General features: G+C 39.0%; 1 protein-coding gene across 2 annotated transcripts in view; it reads left to right on the top strand.

Moving 5' to 3' along the window:
* The first annotated feature begins 235 nt into the window (after window positions 1-235).
* anapc1 (anaphase promoting complex subunit 1) overlaps window positions 236-15,577 on the top strand; it is a 40,203-nt gene continuing 24,861 nt past the window's right edge. The window contains exons 1-15 of one of the 2 annotated variants that reach the window (XM_058386155.1): window positions 236-440; window positions 2,242-2,483; window positions 2,729-2,890; window positions 5,240-5,282; window positions 5,387-5,487; window positions 5,630-5,712; window positions 5,820-5,893; window positions 6,196-6,341; window positions 6,570-6,793; window positions 7,652-7,861; window positions 9,216-9,311; window positions 9,480-9,570; window positions 12,310-12,375; window positions 13,929-14,066; window positions 14,619-14,756. In XM_058386155.1, coding sequence (XP_058242138.1) covers window positions 2,268-2,483; window positions 2,729-2,890; window positions 5,240-5,282; window positions 5,387-5,487; window positions 5,630-5,712; window positions 5,820-5,893; window positions 6,196-6,341; window positions 6,570-6,793; window positions 7,652-7,861; window positions 9,216-9,311; window positions 9,480-9,570; window positions 12,310-12,375; window positions 13,929-14,066; window positions 14,619-14,756 — 1,788 coding nt within the window. In that variant the 5' untranslated portion in view covers window positions 236-440; window positions 2,242-2,267. Of the gene's footprint in view, window positions 441-2,241; window positions 2,484-2,725; window positions 2,891-5,239; window positions 5,283-5,386; window positions 5,488-5,629; window positions 5,713-5,819; window positions 5,894-6,195; window positions 6,342-6,569; window positions 6,794-7,651; window positions 7,862-9,215; window positions 9,312-9,479; window positions 9,571-12,309; window positions 12,376-13,928; window positions 14,067-14,618; window positions 14,757-15,577 lie in introns of both variants that reach the window. The other variant, XM_058386154.1, reaches the window with a different exon arrangement.

The raw sequence follows: 15,577 nt of genomic DNA, 5'->3' as shown, positions 1-15,577 counted from the left end.
ATAATTGATGGGATAACAAAATGAATGAATGTTCCTATTAAAATGGCCAGTGAGTGTAAATCAGATTACGTGGGGATTAAAACTTTGACTAGCATCCTAGTTAGTGTGGTATTATGGTTGGTATTAGACTGGTTATTATTATGGTTGGTATTAGCCTGCATGCCGATTAGTCGATGAGCAATATGCATTTCCGGGAACGGCGCAGTGCCGCGTCCAGTCCCCTCAGCTCTCGCTGTGATTGGCTGCTCTCGGTGCAAAGGTTCACGGGATTGCAAAGATGTCCGCGTTCTTTTGAAAGTGTGTTATTACTACATTTTCACTGCTTATCAATAATTTTAGTTTGTTTCATTGCCGGTGTAACGGCTAGTACATTCCGGTGACATCCATTGAAAGAAAAGACGGGACTCCAAGACAAGAGCCAGACTATTCCTTATTACCAGGTCTGTTATAGCTGGGTAGCATGCTTGCTAATAGTCGCTAGTTTGTCTTGATAAAAATGCCGGTGTGTCTCTAAAGCCAGAACATCTGGACCAGAGTCACGTGCAGGTTTCATTCCAAGTTATTTGTTAGTGCATGTGAGACATACATAACGGTTTATTAAAAACGACCTGTCAAAAATAACAGCTTGAGGCTAATTTACTAGCTAGTATGCTAAGTAGCATCACGCCTGTTTTTGTAAAATAAAAAGAAATCTGCTCGTTTGCGAATACAGTGTAATATTATCACAGCTGGGAGAAGACGCTTCCCCCCCACCCCCGCAAATAAATTACCCTAATATACTAAAACCTTCTTTTCCAAGGAATGTTTTCCACTGGGTTGCCAGGTCTCCGTGACAGAAAACAGGCCAAATGACCAATCTCAAAAATCTCTAGATAAGTCCAGCTTCAGACCTGCTGTTTAAACATGACGTCATACGATACGTTTTTAGCACAGCAGTGTTAAAACATGTATTTCCTTACATTTCCATACACATTGCTTCCACCTGTACGTCAAAACCTGTCGTTATTTTTTTTTTAATATATTGTCATAGACAACTTTTAAAATAGTAACAGTAACTAGGAATGTATGCAGACCTACACATAACATACCACATTATGAGGAGACTGAGCTGGATGCAGTGCATGCTGGGAACTTTATAGGTGTGTTGGATGTTTCATTGGTCGTGAGCATAAGGCATAAGTCTCCAATCAAATAAATAACTAAATAAATCAACCTGTGAAAATGGCTTAAAAAAACACTATATTGCCAAATGTTTTGGGACACCCCTCCAAATCATTGAATTCAGGGGTTGGGCTCGGCAGCTTAGTTACAGTGAAAGGAACTCTTAATGTTTCAACATACCAAGACATTTTGGACAATTTCATGATCCCAACTTTGTGGGTTCATAAAGACATGGATGAATTAGTTTGGTGTGGAGGAACTTGAGTCCTGACCTCAACCTGATAGAACACCTTTAAGATGAATTAGAGCAGAGATTGTGAGCCAGGCCTAATTGTCTAACATCAGTGCCCAACCTCACAAATGTGCTTCTAGAAGAATGGTCAAAAATTCCCATAAACACACTCCTAAACCTTGTGGAAAGCCTTCCCAGAAGGGTTGAAGCTGTTATAGCTGCAAAGGTCAGGCCAACTCCATATTACGTTCATGTGCATGTAAAGGCAGACTTCCCAAAACTTTTATAGTGCAATATAGTGTACCTGCTAAAACCTGAGAATACGAGTTAGGAATTTTTTAAAAATGTTTCCATCAAGGAAATCACTATTTTGTTGATTCTTTTTAAAAGGGACTTTGATCTAAGTGAATAGTCTTTGTAACTCAATCAAATGATTTGAAACATTTGTGTGAGGATAAATCCTAGGAGATATGCTGTTCTATCCCAGGCTACCATGCACACTGACGATCACATCTGTTTTAACCAGTCTACCTACAGTCATGGCTTTGGGTAGTAGGAGGAAACAGGAAGAAACCCGCACAGAAACTCCACAAAACCTGGAACAGGAACTCCAGAGAATTTTTGAATGGCATGTGAGGTAGCAATGCTACCGGCTGTGTCACTGTGTTGCCTGGTACTAATTAGTCAATTAAAAAAAAACACCCTAGGGAAGTCTCTAACATTAACAGTATTTATCATTTATCTTCATTAGAAGAAGAGTGGCATGCTGAAGCAGAAAGAAAAAAAACAAAACACAAGGAAAGTTATTTGTCTGATCATATGAAAATATAAACTCTTCCCACACACAGAAATAAAATGCTGATATTGGGGACTCATGTCGAACGTGCATGAAGAGAGAGCTGCCATGATGATAGCCGCTGGGGAACTGCAGCCGTTTGTCCCGTTCGGCCGTGGGCATTGCCAACGCCACCCAAGCGCCGTGAACCTTCAGCTGCGCCAGCTGCAGCCTGCCCCCGAGCTCTGGTGCTCTGATGGAACGGCCGGCCTGGTGGGTTCCTTGCAGGAGGTCAGCCTCCAGGAGAGAGAGAAAGTAGGTGGCATTCTTCACCAACACTACACAATTCCTTCATTCAAGCACGGATATCTCTGCTCTCACACACCTCATTCACCTCGGAGTTGCTGTTTGAGAACATTGTGCGACATCTGTAGGATGAGAAATTCATATAATTTCTATTGACAGATGGTAGGAACCACAACAATTTATTGTACAGCACAGACAGACAGATGTCTTGTGAAATATTCCCTCAGTTTACATTGATTTCTTTTTTCCAGCAGGAGTCCTGGCAGCTCAGGAAAAGCTCACCTGCAATGTCTGATGAAGCAGAGTATGAAGAGGAGCTGTACGTGGCCGGACAAATGGTCATCTGGAGCCGTGGGACCAAAAGTCAAGCTTCATATGTGTACAAGTCTTTCACTGTGGACAGCCCAGTTCTGCAGGTATCAGTACTATGGAAGCAAATAATCAAATTTGGAGCACATCTTAGGAACACATGTACACCTACACTGTCATGCAGTTATCTAATCAGCCAGTTGTGTGGAGGCTGAGCATGTATAAAATCATGCAGATACACACCAGCAGCTTTGAGTAATATTTACATCAACCATCAAAATGGGGAAAAATGTGATGTTAGAGTTTGACTGTGGCATGGTTGTTGGTGCCTGACAGAAGGGTTTCAGTATTTCTTTAACTGTTGATCTCCAGGGATTTTTACACACAAAATGGTCTAGACTTTACTCAGAATGGTGCATTAAAAATATGACATCCAGTGAGCAGATGTTCTGTGGACAGAAACACCTTGTTAATGAGAGAAATCAACACAATTGGCCAGACTGCTTTGAGCTAAAAGAAATGCTATGCAATTTAAGTGACCAGAAAAGCATCTACGAATGCACAAGAATTGCTTCTGTTAGCTGAGAACAGAAAGCTCAGGCTGCAGTGGGTATAGACTCACTAAAACTATACAGATGAAGATGTGTCAAAAGTCCTGGCTGGTGGAAGTGATGTAAAGCTGAATTTCAACTTTTTGGGGAATCCATGTCATGCAGAACTGAGGCTGTTTTGAGAGCAAAGTTAGGTGCTCAGTGAGTGTCTATTAACATGGATGCTTTAAATGAAGAATTGGACATAATAGTAATACATTTGAATTTTTTTTTTGCCATGGTAGGGGAAAAACCACAAAGGCAGCTGATATATTTGTTTTAATACAGTGAATATACAAAATCTACACATTCATGTTAAAATAGCAGGTTTTTGTGATGTAAAAAAGTAAACAAATCTTGAAATGCGTCGAATAGATAAAAGTTTTATGAAGGAAAACTTTCTTGAAAACATCTTTTGTTTCTAATACAGCTCTCAGTCTTTGTGGGTAAAAGTCTCCCAAATAAGTATATTGTTGACTTGACTTTTTATTCCACTCTTCCTTGCGAAAATGCTCCAGATGTGTTTGCAAGTGGATCACATGGGCCATTCATTGGTCTGCAGGTTTTGTGCCAAAATACATATTTGGAGCTAACCATGATTCCCTCTTTCTTGAATAGTGCCCCAGTCCCAGCTGAAGAGAAGCAGCACATAGCTTGACGCTGCCACCACCATGCTTCATTGAGGCTAGTGTCATTTGGATGATAAGCCGTCTGATTTTTGTGACAAACATATCTTTTAAAATTAGAGCCAAAAAGTCTGATAAGACATAACAACATGGTGGGTCGCACAATGTAAGCAAGGATGTTTTTTATTTTCGTAAGAAAGGGCTTCAGTCTAGCCACCCTACCTCACCCTACTACCTTAGATACGTAAATGAGAATGAATGTGACTTTTATCACATGCAGGAAGTGACAGAAGTTCTTGTCAGATACTCTAGCAGCTCCTTAAATGTTGCACTCAGGCTCTTGACAGCCTTCCTGATAAGTTTTCTTTTTGTCTTTTTATCAATTTTGGTGTGAAGTCCCGTTCTTGGTAATGTCACCATGGCAACACTACCTAATGTTTTGGAAATTCTGTGCACATCTCCTAAACACTCAAACCACACAATCATTTGGTGATGAGATCTTGATCCTTGCAAGTGCTTTCCAGACCATGCCTTCAGTAGTCAGATAAAACCAATAAATCCAATTCTTTTTTTTAATTCATTAATTTATTATTTATTTGCTTTTTCAGCCTTTAAATGTTTCATGTTGCTTCCCTTCTGCACAGATAGCTGCATTTCAGTGCTTTATTACTATTATTTGTGCAAATTGCTTTTGTAGAAAGGTCAGATTATTATAAACATGCATCACCGCTATATACGACCAAATAAAGTTTATGAGCTCGATGCAATAATCTTAGTGTGCGGCAACCCATTTTCCCCAATCAAGTTTCAAATGACTGTTATACTGGTGCCAGTTATAATGTTTTAATAAGCTTTTAACATTTAACTTCTTTTACAACGCAAGATGTGAGAGTATAGAACCACCCACAGACTTTCTGCCATTATGCTTTGTTGATGGTGTAAGAATATGAGCTCTCCCACTTTTAACTCCTTCATTTTGTGTTTGAGTTGTGAAAATGACCCAAATGCACATCTCTATATACAGTAGTTTCTCCTGGAAAATACATCTGTCATTTTGTGAGTTAACCAAACCCCTGACCCACTGACCAGTGATAATATTAAGGAGTAGAGAAGTGATATAGATACGGGAGCATAGCAGTGGCAAAATTGCCTACTGGTGTTGCTCCTTATGCATTTTATATATATAAAATTCTGTCTATTTTAGAAACTTATCTCTTGTATTATAATCCTTCTTATATAGGCCCTGTGGTGCAATTTCACTGTTCCCCAATCCCGGAAAGAGGGTAAGCCCCTTTTACATTGTTGGCTAGAGTGAATATTTCATGTACCTGTAATTGTGAATGTAACTGTTGCTTCAATTGAGCTGTTTTCTATATTTGATCTGCAGAAAAGGAGACAGTTGAACAGAGTGTCTGCATTGTTCAGAAAACATGTGTGAATATACACTCTGTGAGTGGGAAGGACTTCATTTCCCCACTGCCATTTCAGGTAAATTGTTCCAGATCTACTGCTTCATTGTCATGTTCATGCTGAAATCAATATTTTAAATAAAATCATTTGTAAGAATTAGCATGGGAACTCGTGATGTATCAATGTTACCATGGTAACAGTTTGATCGTATGTAATTTAGGTCTCCTTTTTGTGGCCCACTAAATTTGGATTGCTTTTTGAGCGCACAAATGTGGTGTCTGCTGCTCCACTGAGCCTTTCAAGGTACTGAATTCTTAGTATTTCCCCTCACTGGCTTGTGGATTTAATTAATGCGAGATAATATTTGTGTGTGTATATGTTTTAATTGCTTTGTCTTTTTCCCTGGTCAGGGGGCCTCTGCCCACCCTCTTTAGCTTGCTCCACCCTCTGGAAGAAATAGCCCCTGTTGTCTGCAAGTCTTCAGGTGAGATGCAGTCTGTTCATTCTCTTATGAGCTATAGTGACTGACGAAAATGTTCTAATATTTTTGCTGCCCAGAAAATTGTGTGGTCTGTCACAAAATTTTCAAACTTCAACACATCAAAATGTCATAGCAGGATATGAAATCAGAAAATCTGATCTACTGTGTCATATTTGTTGTTTGGTTTCAAAACAAATGTCTTTGGTGTATAGCAAAAAAAACAAAAGAATTGGCTTTGACATTCCAATATTTTCGGAGGAGACTGTATCTGGAAAGAGTTTAACCCATTTGTCTGGCTCTGACAGGGCTGATTGAGACACAGCGGCTGCAGTATGTATCCGACCGCACTTTTCGTGTGGTGTTCTCCTGTGCAGAACCCTCCATCATTATGACCTATGACATGCAGCAGTGTAGTCATACAATCTGGGCTTTGCGCAAAGTCACACGAGAGGTAACAGTGATTCAGCTTTACCATTCCTGTAAAACCTTGTTTTTAGTTCTATACTTAAATGTATAGCAGTGCAAAATATTTGTGATAATCCACACACACAAAACTATTATATACAATTTTTTTTTGTGTGTGTGTAGTTACACTTTTTCTGACACAGCAGAAATACTTACGCTGTATTTATTTTTACTTAAGAAAATATCTCTTAACAAGCCTATGTAAATGCTGCAGGAGCAGTCTATGGTGTTAAAGTTTCCCAGTCAGGATGGGCCGGCTCAGGCTCTCACATCCGCACCCACTTTACTCGGCCCCCATCTGAGGAGCATGAACCGACTAGACTCCCCTGGTTCGCCCCTGCACTGTCATGCCCTGCATAACCAGAGCCGTGTGCCTGCGTCACCTGCATTGCACTCCCGTGCACACTCTCCCAGTATCTCCAACATGGCCGCTCTCAGGTCAGACATGCTCTGTATAGCTCATTTAAACCACCTCCTGACGGTTATTCTTTTTCCTACACTCTACAAGTTGTGAGAAAGTGTAATGGCATGTTTTTATATATATATATATATATATATATATATATATATACATATACATACACACATTACCAGTCAAAAGTTTGGACACATCTTCTAATTCCATGGTCTTTCCTGATGTTTATTTCTTACTACATTGTAAAACAATGCTGAAGGCGGCCGAAATACACAATAATCTCGTTTGAACAGTTGATATTGAGATATGTCTGCTACTGATGCTCTGTAAAGCCTTCATAACGGCTCTAATGGTGCTGTTAATTGGTGATTTCTGAGGCTGGTAACTCTAAATGATCATCTCCTCTGCAGCAGAGGTAAATTTTGGTCTTGCTTTCCTGGGATGGTCTTCATCATGGTGCTTGATGGGTTTTGCAAATGCACTTGACAATATTGTTCTTGCAAGAACTATTCCAGAACACCTGACCTTAGTGTCTTAAAAAGACAACTGACTGTTTTTTGTTGTCATTACATTTGGATTACTTATGTCCATGTGTGTTATTTCATAGTTTTGAAATCTCCAATATTGTTCAAGAATGTAGAAAAGAAATAAAAAAACATTGAATTAAAAGGTGTGTCCAAACTTTTGACTGGTAGTGTATAAGTATTTAATATTTGTAATGTGTCAGATCCTATCAAGTGTTTCGGTCCCAATGTAGATTCTCCGTATTGAAGCACTAATTATAACTCCAATTGAAAGGCATCACTATAACTAGGCATAATTTAGTTGCAACAGCGTTTCCAGCACGTGTTTTACTTTTGCTGTGTGTGCTTGTTTATTAGCCGAGCCCACTCCCCTGGCATGGCAGCACCTTCTTTTACAGGAGCACAGCGCTTCAACATGTCATGCCACTCACCATCAGCCCGAGGACATAGCCTGCTGACATCCCCTAATAGCACCCTGAACGAAACAGCCCCAGTGCCTGAGATGGAGCCCATCCCGCCTGACCTCTGCATCGAGCAGCTGTGGACAGAGACCACAAGTTCCTACAGGTTAGAAGCTATGAAGGCTGTGTTCTAAAATGGTTGACCTCTTATTCTGATTCTTAGCTGTAAACTGAGGAAACTCAGATTGTAGTACTTTTATATTTCAGATTGTAGTACTTTTATATAGAACTAATTCAGGTAGCTTTACATATGACCTCAGTGATCTCACAAAATTAAAAATTAAAAAGTATTGTGATTAAATATAAAGTGATGAGAAATTCAAACACTGAATCTATGTGCTAAGGTAAACATTATAAGAAAGAGGTCCAAGACCTGAACCTGGGTTTTCCTTGTAGGTTGCCCTTCTGTCACATAATTGGTCATTGCTTTGGTTTTCACTCTTATGCAGAAGAAAATCAGAGCTATATAAATACTAGCCCTGCTATTCCTCATTCTCCATCCTCACTTTTACCATCTGTATCCACAATGTTCCCTTCTATTCAGTAATGACAAAACAGAAGATCAGCCTCTTATTAGTGGCCAGTCTGACCTCTGTATTGAAATCAAAGTCCACATTTAATCCTAAACCAATCTGTAAAATTTATATCACTTATTTGACTCATAACTTAATTTTGATTCTCATGTTAGCTCACTTAAAAAGATTTACCTTCCTACACCTTTGCTAGATATTGCTATAACAGCAAACATGCTGAACACTAGATCATACATTTATCACTTCTTGCCTTGGCTACTGGCTTTCATGCTAAAATTCATGCTTAATTACAATAAATTCAAATCAGTTCTCAGACACACTAAAATCAGCCCACGTTCCACCCACGCTATGTAAACTGCTCCAGTTACCTGTCCCTTTCTGTATTAAGAGTTCTTATAATAACCTTCAAGGCCACCTGCGGTCTTGCACCACAGTACATTTCTGACTTTATTCATCCCTGTACCCCAGCCCACACACTTGTGCAGCGCTCGACTTGACTCAGAAGTTGAAAGTCATTTATGACCTTTGTGCCTTCGAGCTACAGAGTGGGGAAAAATATGGACGCCTCTAGGTTCGTTTTCTGTAAACAATATTCGAGCCAACTCATTGTGATGAGAGATTAAAAGACAAAACTGTATAGTCAACATAATAGATTTAACAAGCTGTGTATTAGTCTTGGTGATCTCTATTTCAATCAAATCACAACACATCTGTTCATGCAGTGAATAGAGTCCAGTTCATGTGCCCTATAATGTGTGCATTCCTGTCATTGACCTTTATTTTTCTTCTTTTATTAATATTTTGACTCCTCTGTCTTATTTTGTTTAAGTGGTTTCTGTAAAGAATATTTAAAGTGAGCTTATGATTTAAAGGATCTCATTATAATCATATTATCATTATATTCTCTGAATTCATATACTTGCTTAGGGAGAAGAGCTGCCAGGCATCCAAAGTGTTCATTACTTCTGACCTGTGTGAGAACAGATATCTGTGCTTCCTGGTTGAATCTCACCAGCAGCTCAGGTGAGCATACACTCACTTCCCTGCCATTATTTCAGAATCCTTTACCTTCTTCTTGTTTGTGATGTTAAAAATTTCACTTATGCTTGCTTCTTAGATAGTCCATAAAAAAATAGTTCTGGTTTTAGCTTTTACACAGATTTCTTGTCTATTTTCGGGTTCTTCTTCCAGGTGTGTCAAATTTCTTGAAAGCAGTGAAACTTCCCAGCTTATATTTGTATCAGTTACCTCCATTCCTGCCAAAGATGCGGCACCATTGGAGGTAAGGAAACGAGCCCAAGGCAACGAATGCGAAAATTGTTGAAATGATCGGAAATAAAAGATATATGCAGAAATATACACCAATCAGGCATAACATTATGGCCAGTGAGAGGTGAAGTGAATAATACTGATTATCTCCTCATCATGGCACCTGTTAGTGGGTGGGATATATTAGGCAGCAAGTGAATTATATATATATATAAGGGCTGTCAATCGATTAAAATATTTAATCGCGATTAATCGCATGATTGTCATGAGTTAACTCGTGATTAATCGCAACTTAATTGCACATTTCTATCCATTCTAAATGTACCTTAAATTAATACTTTTTTTGTTTTTAATACTCTAATCAACATGGGCATGGACAAATATTAAAATGTATGTTGTTTATTATAAGTGAAACCATATTCAACATAGAGCATGAAGACTAGATTAAACATATGAAAAAAAGAACAGAAAACAATTACTTCTTTCTTTGCACTGAGCTATTTACTTAGACAAGCCTGTTAACATTTTCAGATCACTTCTTCTAAACCTGCAAAGTGAACATTTATTACTGAAACCACCTTAAATATAGAGCATAAATAACATAGACATGTTTTTCAAATAACTTGCTCATGACTATTAAACACATGAAGTAAAGAACATAGAAAAAACACAGGTTCACATTACATCTCCGCTGAAAACAATCTAGTGTTGTCTGCCTTTGAAGAGGGGCAGGAGAGCTCTCTGTATCAGCTGTATGCTTCGCCATCAAGTGATATTTTAAACTCGACATGCTGCGGTGATGACTTAATTCACATCCACAATAAATGCAGACTTTGTCTTGTCGACAGAACCATCAGACATCGTTTTATATATAAAGAAGACGTTTTTCTTTCTCAGTTTCGGTTTGCTGCTGCATTTCCCATTTCCCAAACTACGGGCAAGGCCAAGGGTCAAAAGAAAATGTGCGCTGTGTTAATCGCGCGTTAATAAAATTTGTGCCGTTAAAATGAATTTGCATTAACGCATTATTAACACGTTAATTTTGGCAGCCCTAATATATATACACACATACATATATATATTTACACTACTCACAAAAAGTTAAGGATATTCAGCTTTCGGGTGAAATTTCAGGATGCACCTAAAATGCACTATAACCTTTACAGGTGAACTTAATTTGACCTTCTCTACACTTTTGAATGCACATGTCCAACTGTTCAGTGTTTCAGTACTTTTTGCATAACTTACTGTTTTCTAACAAGGTGCTTAACGGCAAAATTCACAACTGGTGTTTGATCCATGAATCGACCAATAAATGTTCTGGTTCAATTAGAATTGGTGTTTAAACAGTCCTCTTCATCATGCTGTTCACATTTTGACATCATGAGACCAAGACGACACCTAACAATTGATCAACAGTACCTCACCATTGCGAGGCTTCAAACAGGATGTTCTCAGAGGGAAGTGGCCACTGAGCTTAGAGTGTCAAAGAGTGTCATCAGCAGGTTGCGACAGAGATACAGAGAGACTGGAAGAGTCACAGAAAGGCATATAAGTGGACGTCCTTTAGCCACATCCCACGTTGATGACCGCTTCATTGTGAACAGTGCCCTGCAGAACCGATTGATGAATGCCACTCAACTCCAGGCACATTTAAGGGAGATGAGAGGCACCCAAGTAACCACACCACCAGGCACAGGCGTCGGGCCAGGGAGCATTTAAGCTGGACGAGGGACCAGTGGGCCTCAGTGCTGTTCTCTGATGAAAGTCGATTCACATTGAGCAGAAATGATGGCCGCCAACAATGTTGGAGAGCGCTATGCATCAGCCACTGTGGTGTGGTGGTGTTACAGTCTGGGCAAGTGTGTCTACTCAATACAGAACTGCCCTACATCTTGTGAATGGTACAGTGACAAGCCAATACTACCTGAATAACATCATTAATCCAGTCATTGTGCCCCTGCATGAACAATACAGGCCTAATTTCATCTTCATGTATGACAATGCTCCAGCTCATCGAGGTCGCATCATTAGGGAACGGCTGCTGGAGGCTGGGGTACCTCAAATGGAGTGGCCTGCACTTTCTCCAGACCTGAATCCCATAGAAAACCTATGGGATCAGCTGAGTCGCCGTGTAGAGGCTCGTAACCCTGCACCCCAGAACCTCAATGACCTGAGGGCCGCCCTTCAAGAAGAGTGGAATGCCATGCCTCAACAGACAATAAGTCGACTCGTGAACAGCATGAGACGTCGTTGTCAAGCTGTAATTGATGGTCAAGGGCACATGACAAATTATTGAGACATTGACATTTTTTTGTTGTGGTATAACCACCACTGTTGTTGGCTTTTGTTTCAATAAATTGTTTGAGATGAGGAAATCACCATTGCATGCTTCTACTTAAATGCCCTACTTTCATGATATAATATCACTGTAGCATGAACTTTTACATTTTCCATAAATTTCACCTAAAAGCCAAATATCCTTAACTTTTTGTTTGTGTGTATATATATATATATATATATATATATATATATATATATACATACAAAAATAAATAAATAAATGAATATATATATATATAATATGTGTGTGTGTGTGTGTATGTATGTATATTATTGTGTTTCAGCAAATCTAAATATCCTAGTAGTATATTATGCATATTAAAAAATGGATTGAGTTGTAATGTTATTTTTCTTACAGCCCCCACCCCCGAGTCTTTAATTTCTAAATACTTTCATTCTTGTTCTATAGAACATAGATGCTTTGCTGGTATTAGAAACCAATGGCAGCTTGGTGTTGTACACAGGAGTCACACGGGTGAGCTTATCTATGTGTCATGTTCTTCCAACGTTCTGTCTGTGTACGTCATGAAGTCTATCCATATAAATTAATTCCAACGAATCCTGTACTGATTGATTGTGTATAGATATCTATAATTGTTAACACTTCTCTTTATCCGGGGGCGTAATCAGTTCAGAAGCAAGATTTACATCAGCAAGCTTATTATTTTAATATGGCATTTGACATTGCTGCTTATATGAATATGACAACACATCCAAAATAGTAATGAGTGAAATGTGTAAATGTGTTGTAGTCATAACTGTAGTTGTCAAAGCTAGATAATAGTCCCCACTTACTGGTACAGAATCTGCTAAGTAATCTTTATTTAAATGCCACACCAAATGATTCTTCTATCCGAAAAGCTCGATCCGAAAAGTATTTCTACCTACATGAATTCTAGTCTCGTTTAAAACAATGCTGTTCTGTTAACACTGTCTCTACAGAAATACACCGCAGCCATAGAACAGAGGATGCATATCTGCAGTAACTGGCTCACTTACTTTTGCAAGATAAAAAACAAACAGCCAGGTTCTCTGTGTCAATGCTGAAATACAGACCACAGCTAGACCACAGCTATGTACAGCTTAGTTTTTGTAATTTATTACTAAGTAATAAATTTTTTTTAATTCCTCTTTCCAGTACTTGTCATGAGCTGAATTGTTATCCATTTTATTCTTTTTTTATAACCATAATTCCTACAGAGCCTGAGAATCAGCATAACAACTATACTATTATCATATCCTTTTCCTTTTTATTTCAACAGAGCTAGCTTTAAACCGATTTTTTCCCGCGGATACTAGGTTTGCGCAATCAAGTAAGACAGACTTTATTTATAGAGCACAGTTAACACAAAAGAGGCTAACCCAAAGTGGTTTACAGTAAGAAATATAGTATCCATAGACAATGACAGTAACAGCAGTACATAATGAATCAAAAGCCAAAGAATGAAAATAACTCTTAATATAGCAATGAAAGTCCATGCATGGTCTTACACTGAAACAATATTGACAGATTAGATTACATTGTGTTGCAAATTTGCAGTGGAACTTCACTATTTTTTTTTGTAATGAAAGAAAAGATGATTACGTTTGTTCTGTCATCATGTATCACCATCATAATTCAGTAGTGCTTTCTGATGCTTTTAATTGGGAAGGACAATACTAAAATTTTGCTTTAGGCCCTTTGCTTAGACCCAACAGCCTGTCAAAGAAGCTAAATATTATCAGAAATGTACATGTTTTGAAGACTGCTCTAAGGGTTTGTAATACTCTCTATGCACTTCTCTGTAATTTAGACGATGCTGCTTCTGCTTTTTTTTTGCGTCTGGCATTAAATCATTCAGTGTTTCTGTATAGCTGGAATAGGCAAGTCCCAGAGGTCATACAGAAGTTTTACAGTTATGGCTCTGTTTATGTAGTGAAACACAGGCTTGTATTGCAAACATGTCCTCCTGCAGCTGGGGGAGCTGATTTCATAGCTGAGGCTGTCCATAGATGAAGCTCACATACAATTGTGTCTTTTCTCCTTAGGTGAGCAAAGTGTTTGTCCCAGGTCTTCTGTCACCAACCTTCAGTTTGCCAAACACCCTGCCGCACTTAAACGCCCCCCTGGAGAATGTGAGCACACCAGCAAAAGCAACCGTCCAGCATATGAGCAGGCTTGAGGAGGTACATAAAGGGGGTAACCTTTCCAGGGCAACAGTCTCCTTAACATTATTACGAGCAGTTTGTGTCATGAATTGAATAAGACTAGCAGGAAAAGTCCTGACATGCAGACATTTAATAGTCTGATAAATGCAGTTGCTGCTTACACCATAGGTCGGAGGTTTGGATCAGCAGAATGATCTTTTTAAATTTAGAGTTCCTTTTAAAACAAATGCACCTTTGTTAATCAATGCCATTGAAAAGCTTTGCTCTTTTCTTAACCTAGACAACGTCAGTGATTTATATTAGATTGATTTAATGGCAAAGACAAAACCGAAATGCTCATCAGTATAAGCTGACAGGGAAGGAGTTATAAAGCAAATTGAATAAATTTTATCACTTAATACGAAGGATAACTTTTACACTAATTGCACTGGCTGTGGCTTTTCTGACTGATGCTTTTCCATTTCTGTACCACTGTCACAGTTGTGTCTGATGCCTTGTAACTGTTGTAGTCTATGGTGTCATGTTTTTTTATTCAAACCTCCCACACCCATCTCTTCCCACGGCCTTTAGTCCGACATGCCTTCCCCGGTGTCAGAGATGAGAACAGTGCAGCATCATGAGTCATCGTGGCTAGAGGATTCTCTGTTCCAGCAGGCAACGCCACATATCCAGGCCCTGCGAGACCCAGTCAGCAACCGTCTCACACTGGTCAGCCCACAAACAGTACTCTCTCGCTCTCTAACACAATTCTATTCCATTGATATAGGGCAAGAAACCAGATAACCAAAGGTTGGGAGCAATGGCAGTAAAAATGGGCACTAGTTATGTTGTTTAGTTATACTAGTTGCGTAACAGTGACTGACAGCCGCAAAGACAGATGAATGGATTTTATATTAATTAAGCGTTAGTGCTCTAAAATTTGTGTACCCTTTTGAATCCTCTAAATTCTAAAAAGCATTTTTTCTCCATATGCGAACACTTATGCTTTTAAGTGGTTTAATCCGTACCAGCTGTGTTAGAGGCGTGTAAAATGAGAGCCCATGTGTCACCCCGCACTTGCTTTACATGTCATCTCTGTCGTTTTATTCCCTTGTGTGTGAGTGAAACATCCATAGAAGTCAACTGAAATGGCACTTTCTATACATGTGTGGACTGAAAAATAATCATTTATAAAAATGTCTTGATTGAGCAACGTATAGTGGTGTAGAAAAGTGTTTTCTTGCTTATCAATAAATATGACTAATATACAAAGACTGTTTATGCAGTGCTTACGAAGGCCAGATTCTTGCTTAGAGGCATGAAGCCATTCCATCTTGCCAAATCGCTGATCAGGCCATATCTTTGTGTTCTTGAACTGTGATGCTGACTGCCATGTTCCTGATAAATATGCCCACAGATGACCACAAATGGCTATTGTATGCTGAGAAGAATGCTGTGTTTCCTAACCCATGGCCTAAAATGGCTGTGGCATTGTTAGAATTCTAGAAATTCTAGCATCGCTGCATTTTTCAATGATATTCTTCCTCAAA

This window comes from Hemibagrus wyckioides, linkage group LG03 (assembly GCF_019097595.1).
Source record: "Hemibagrus wyckioides isolate EC202008001 linkage group LG03, SWU_Hwy_1.0, whole genome shotgun sequence".
In the NCBI taxonomy this organism is placed as follows: domain Eukaryota; kingdom Metazoa; phylum Chordata; class Actinopteri; order Siluriformes; family Bagridae; genus Hemibagrus; species Hemibagrus wyckioides.
The sequence above is the reverse complement of the archived record's forward strand: the minus strand, read 5'-3'. Positions and strand labels throughout refer to the sequence as shown.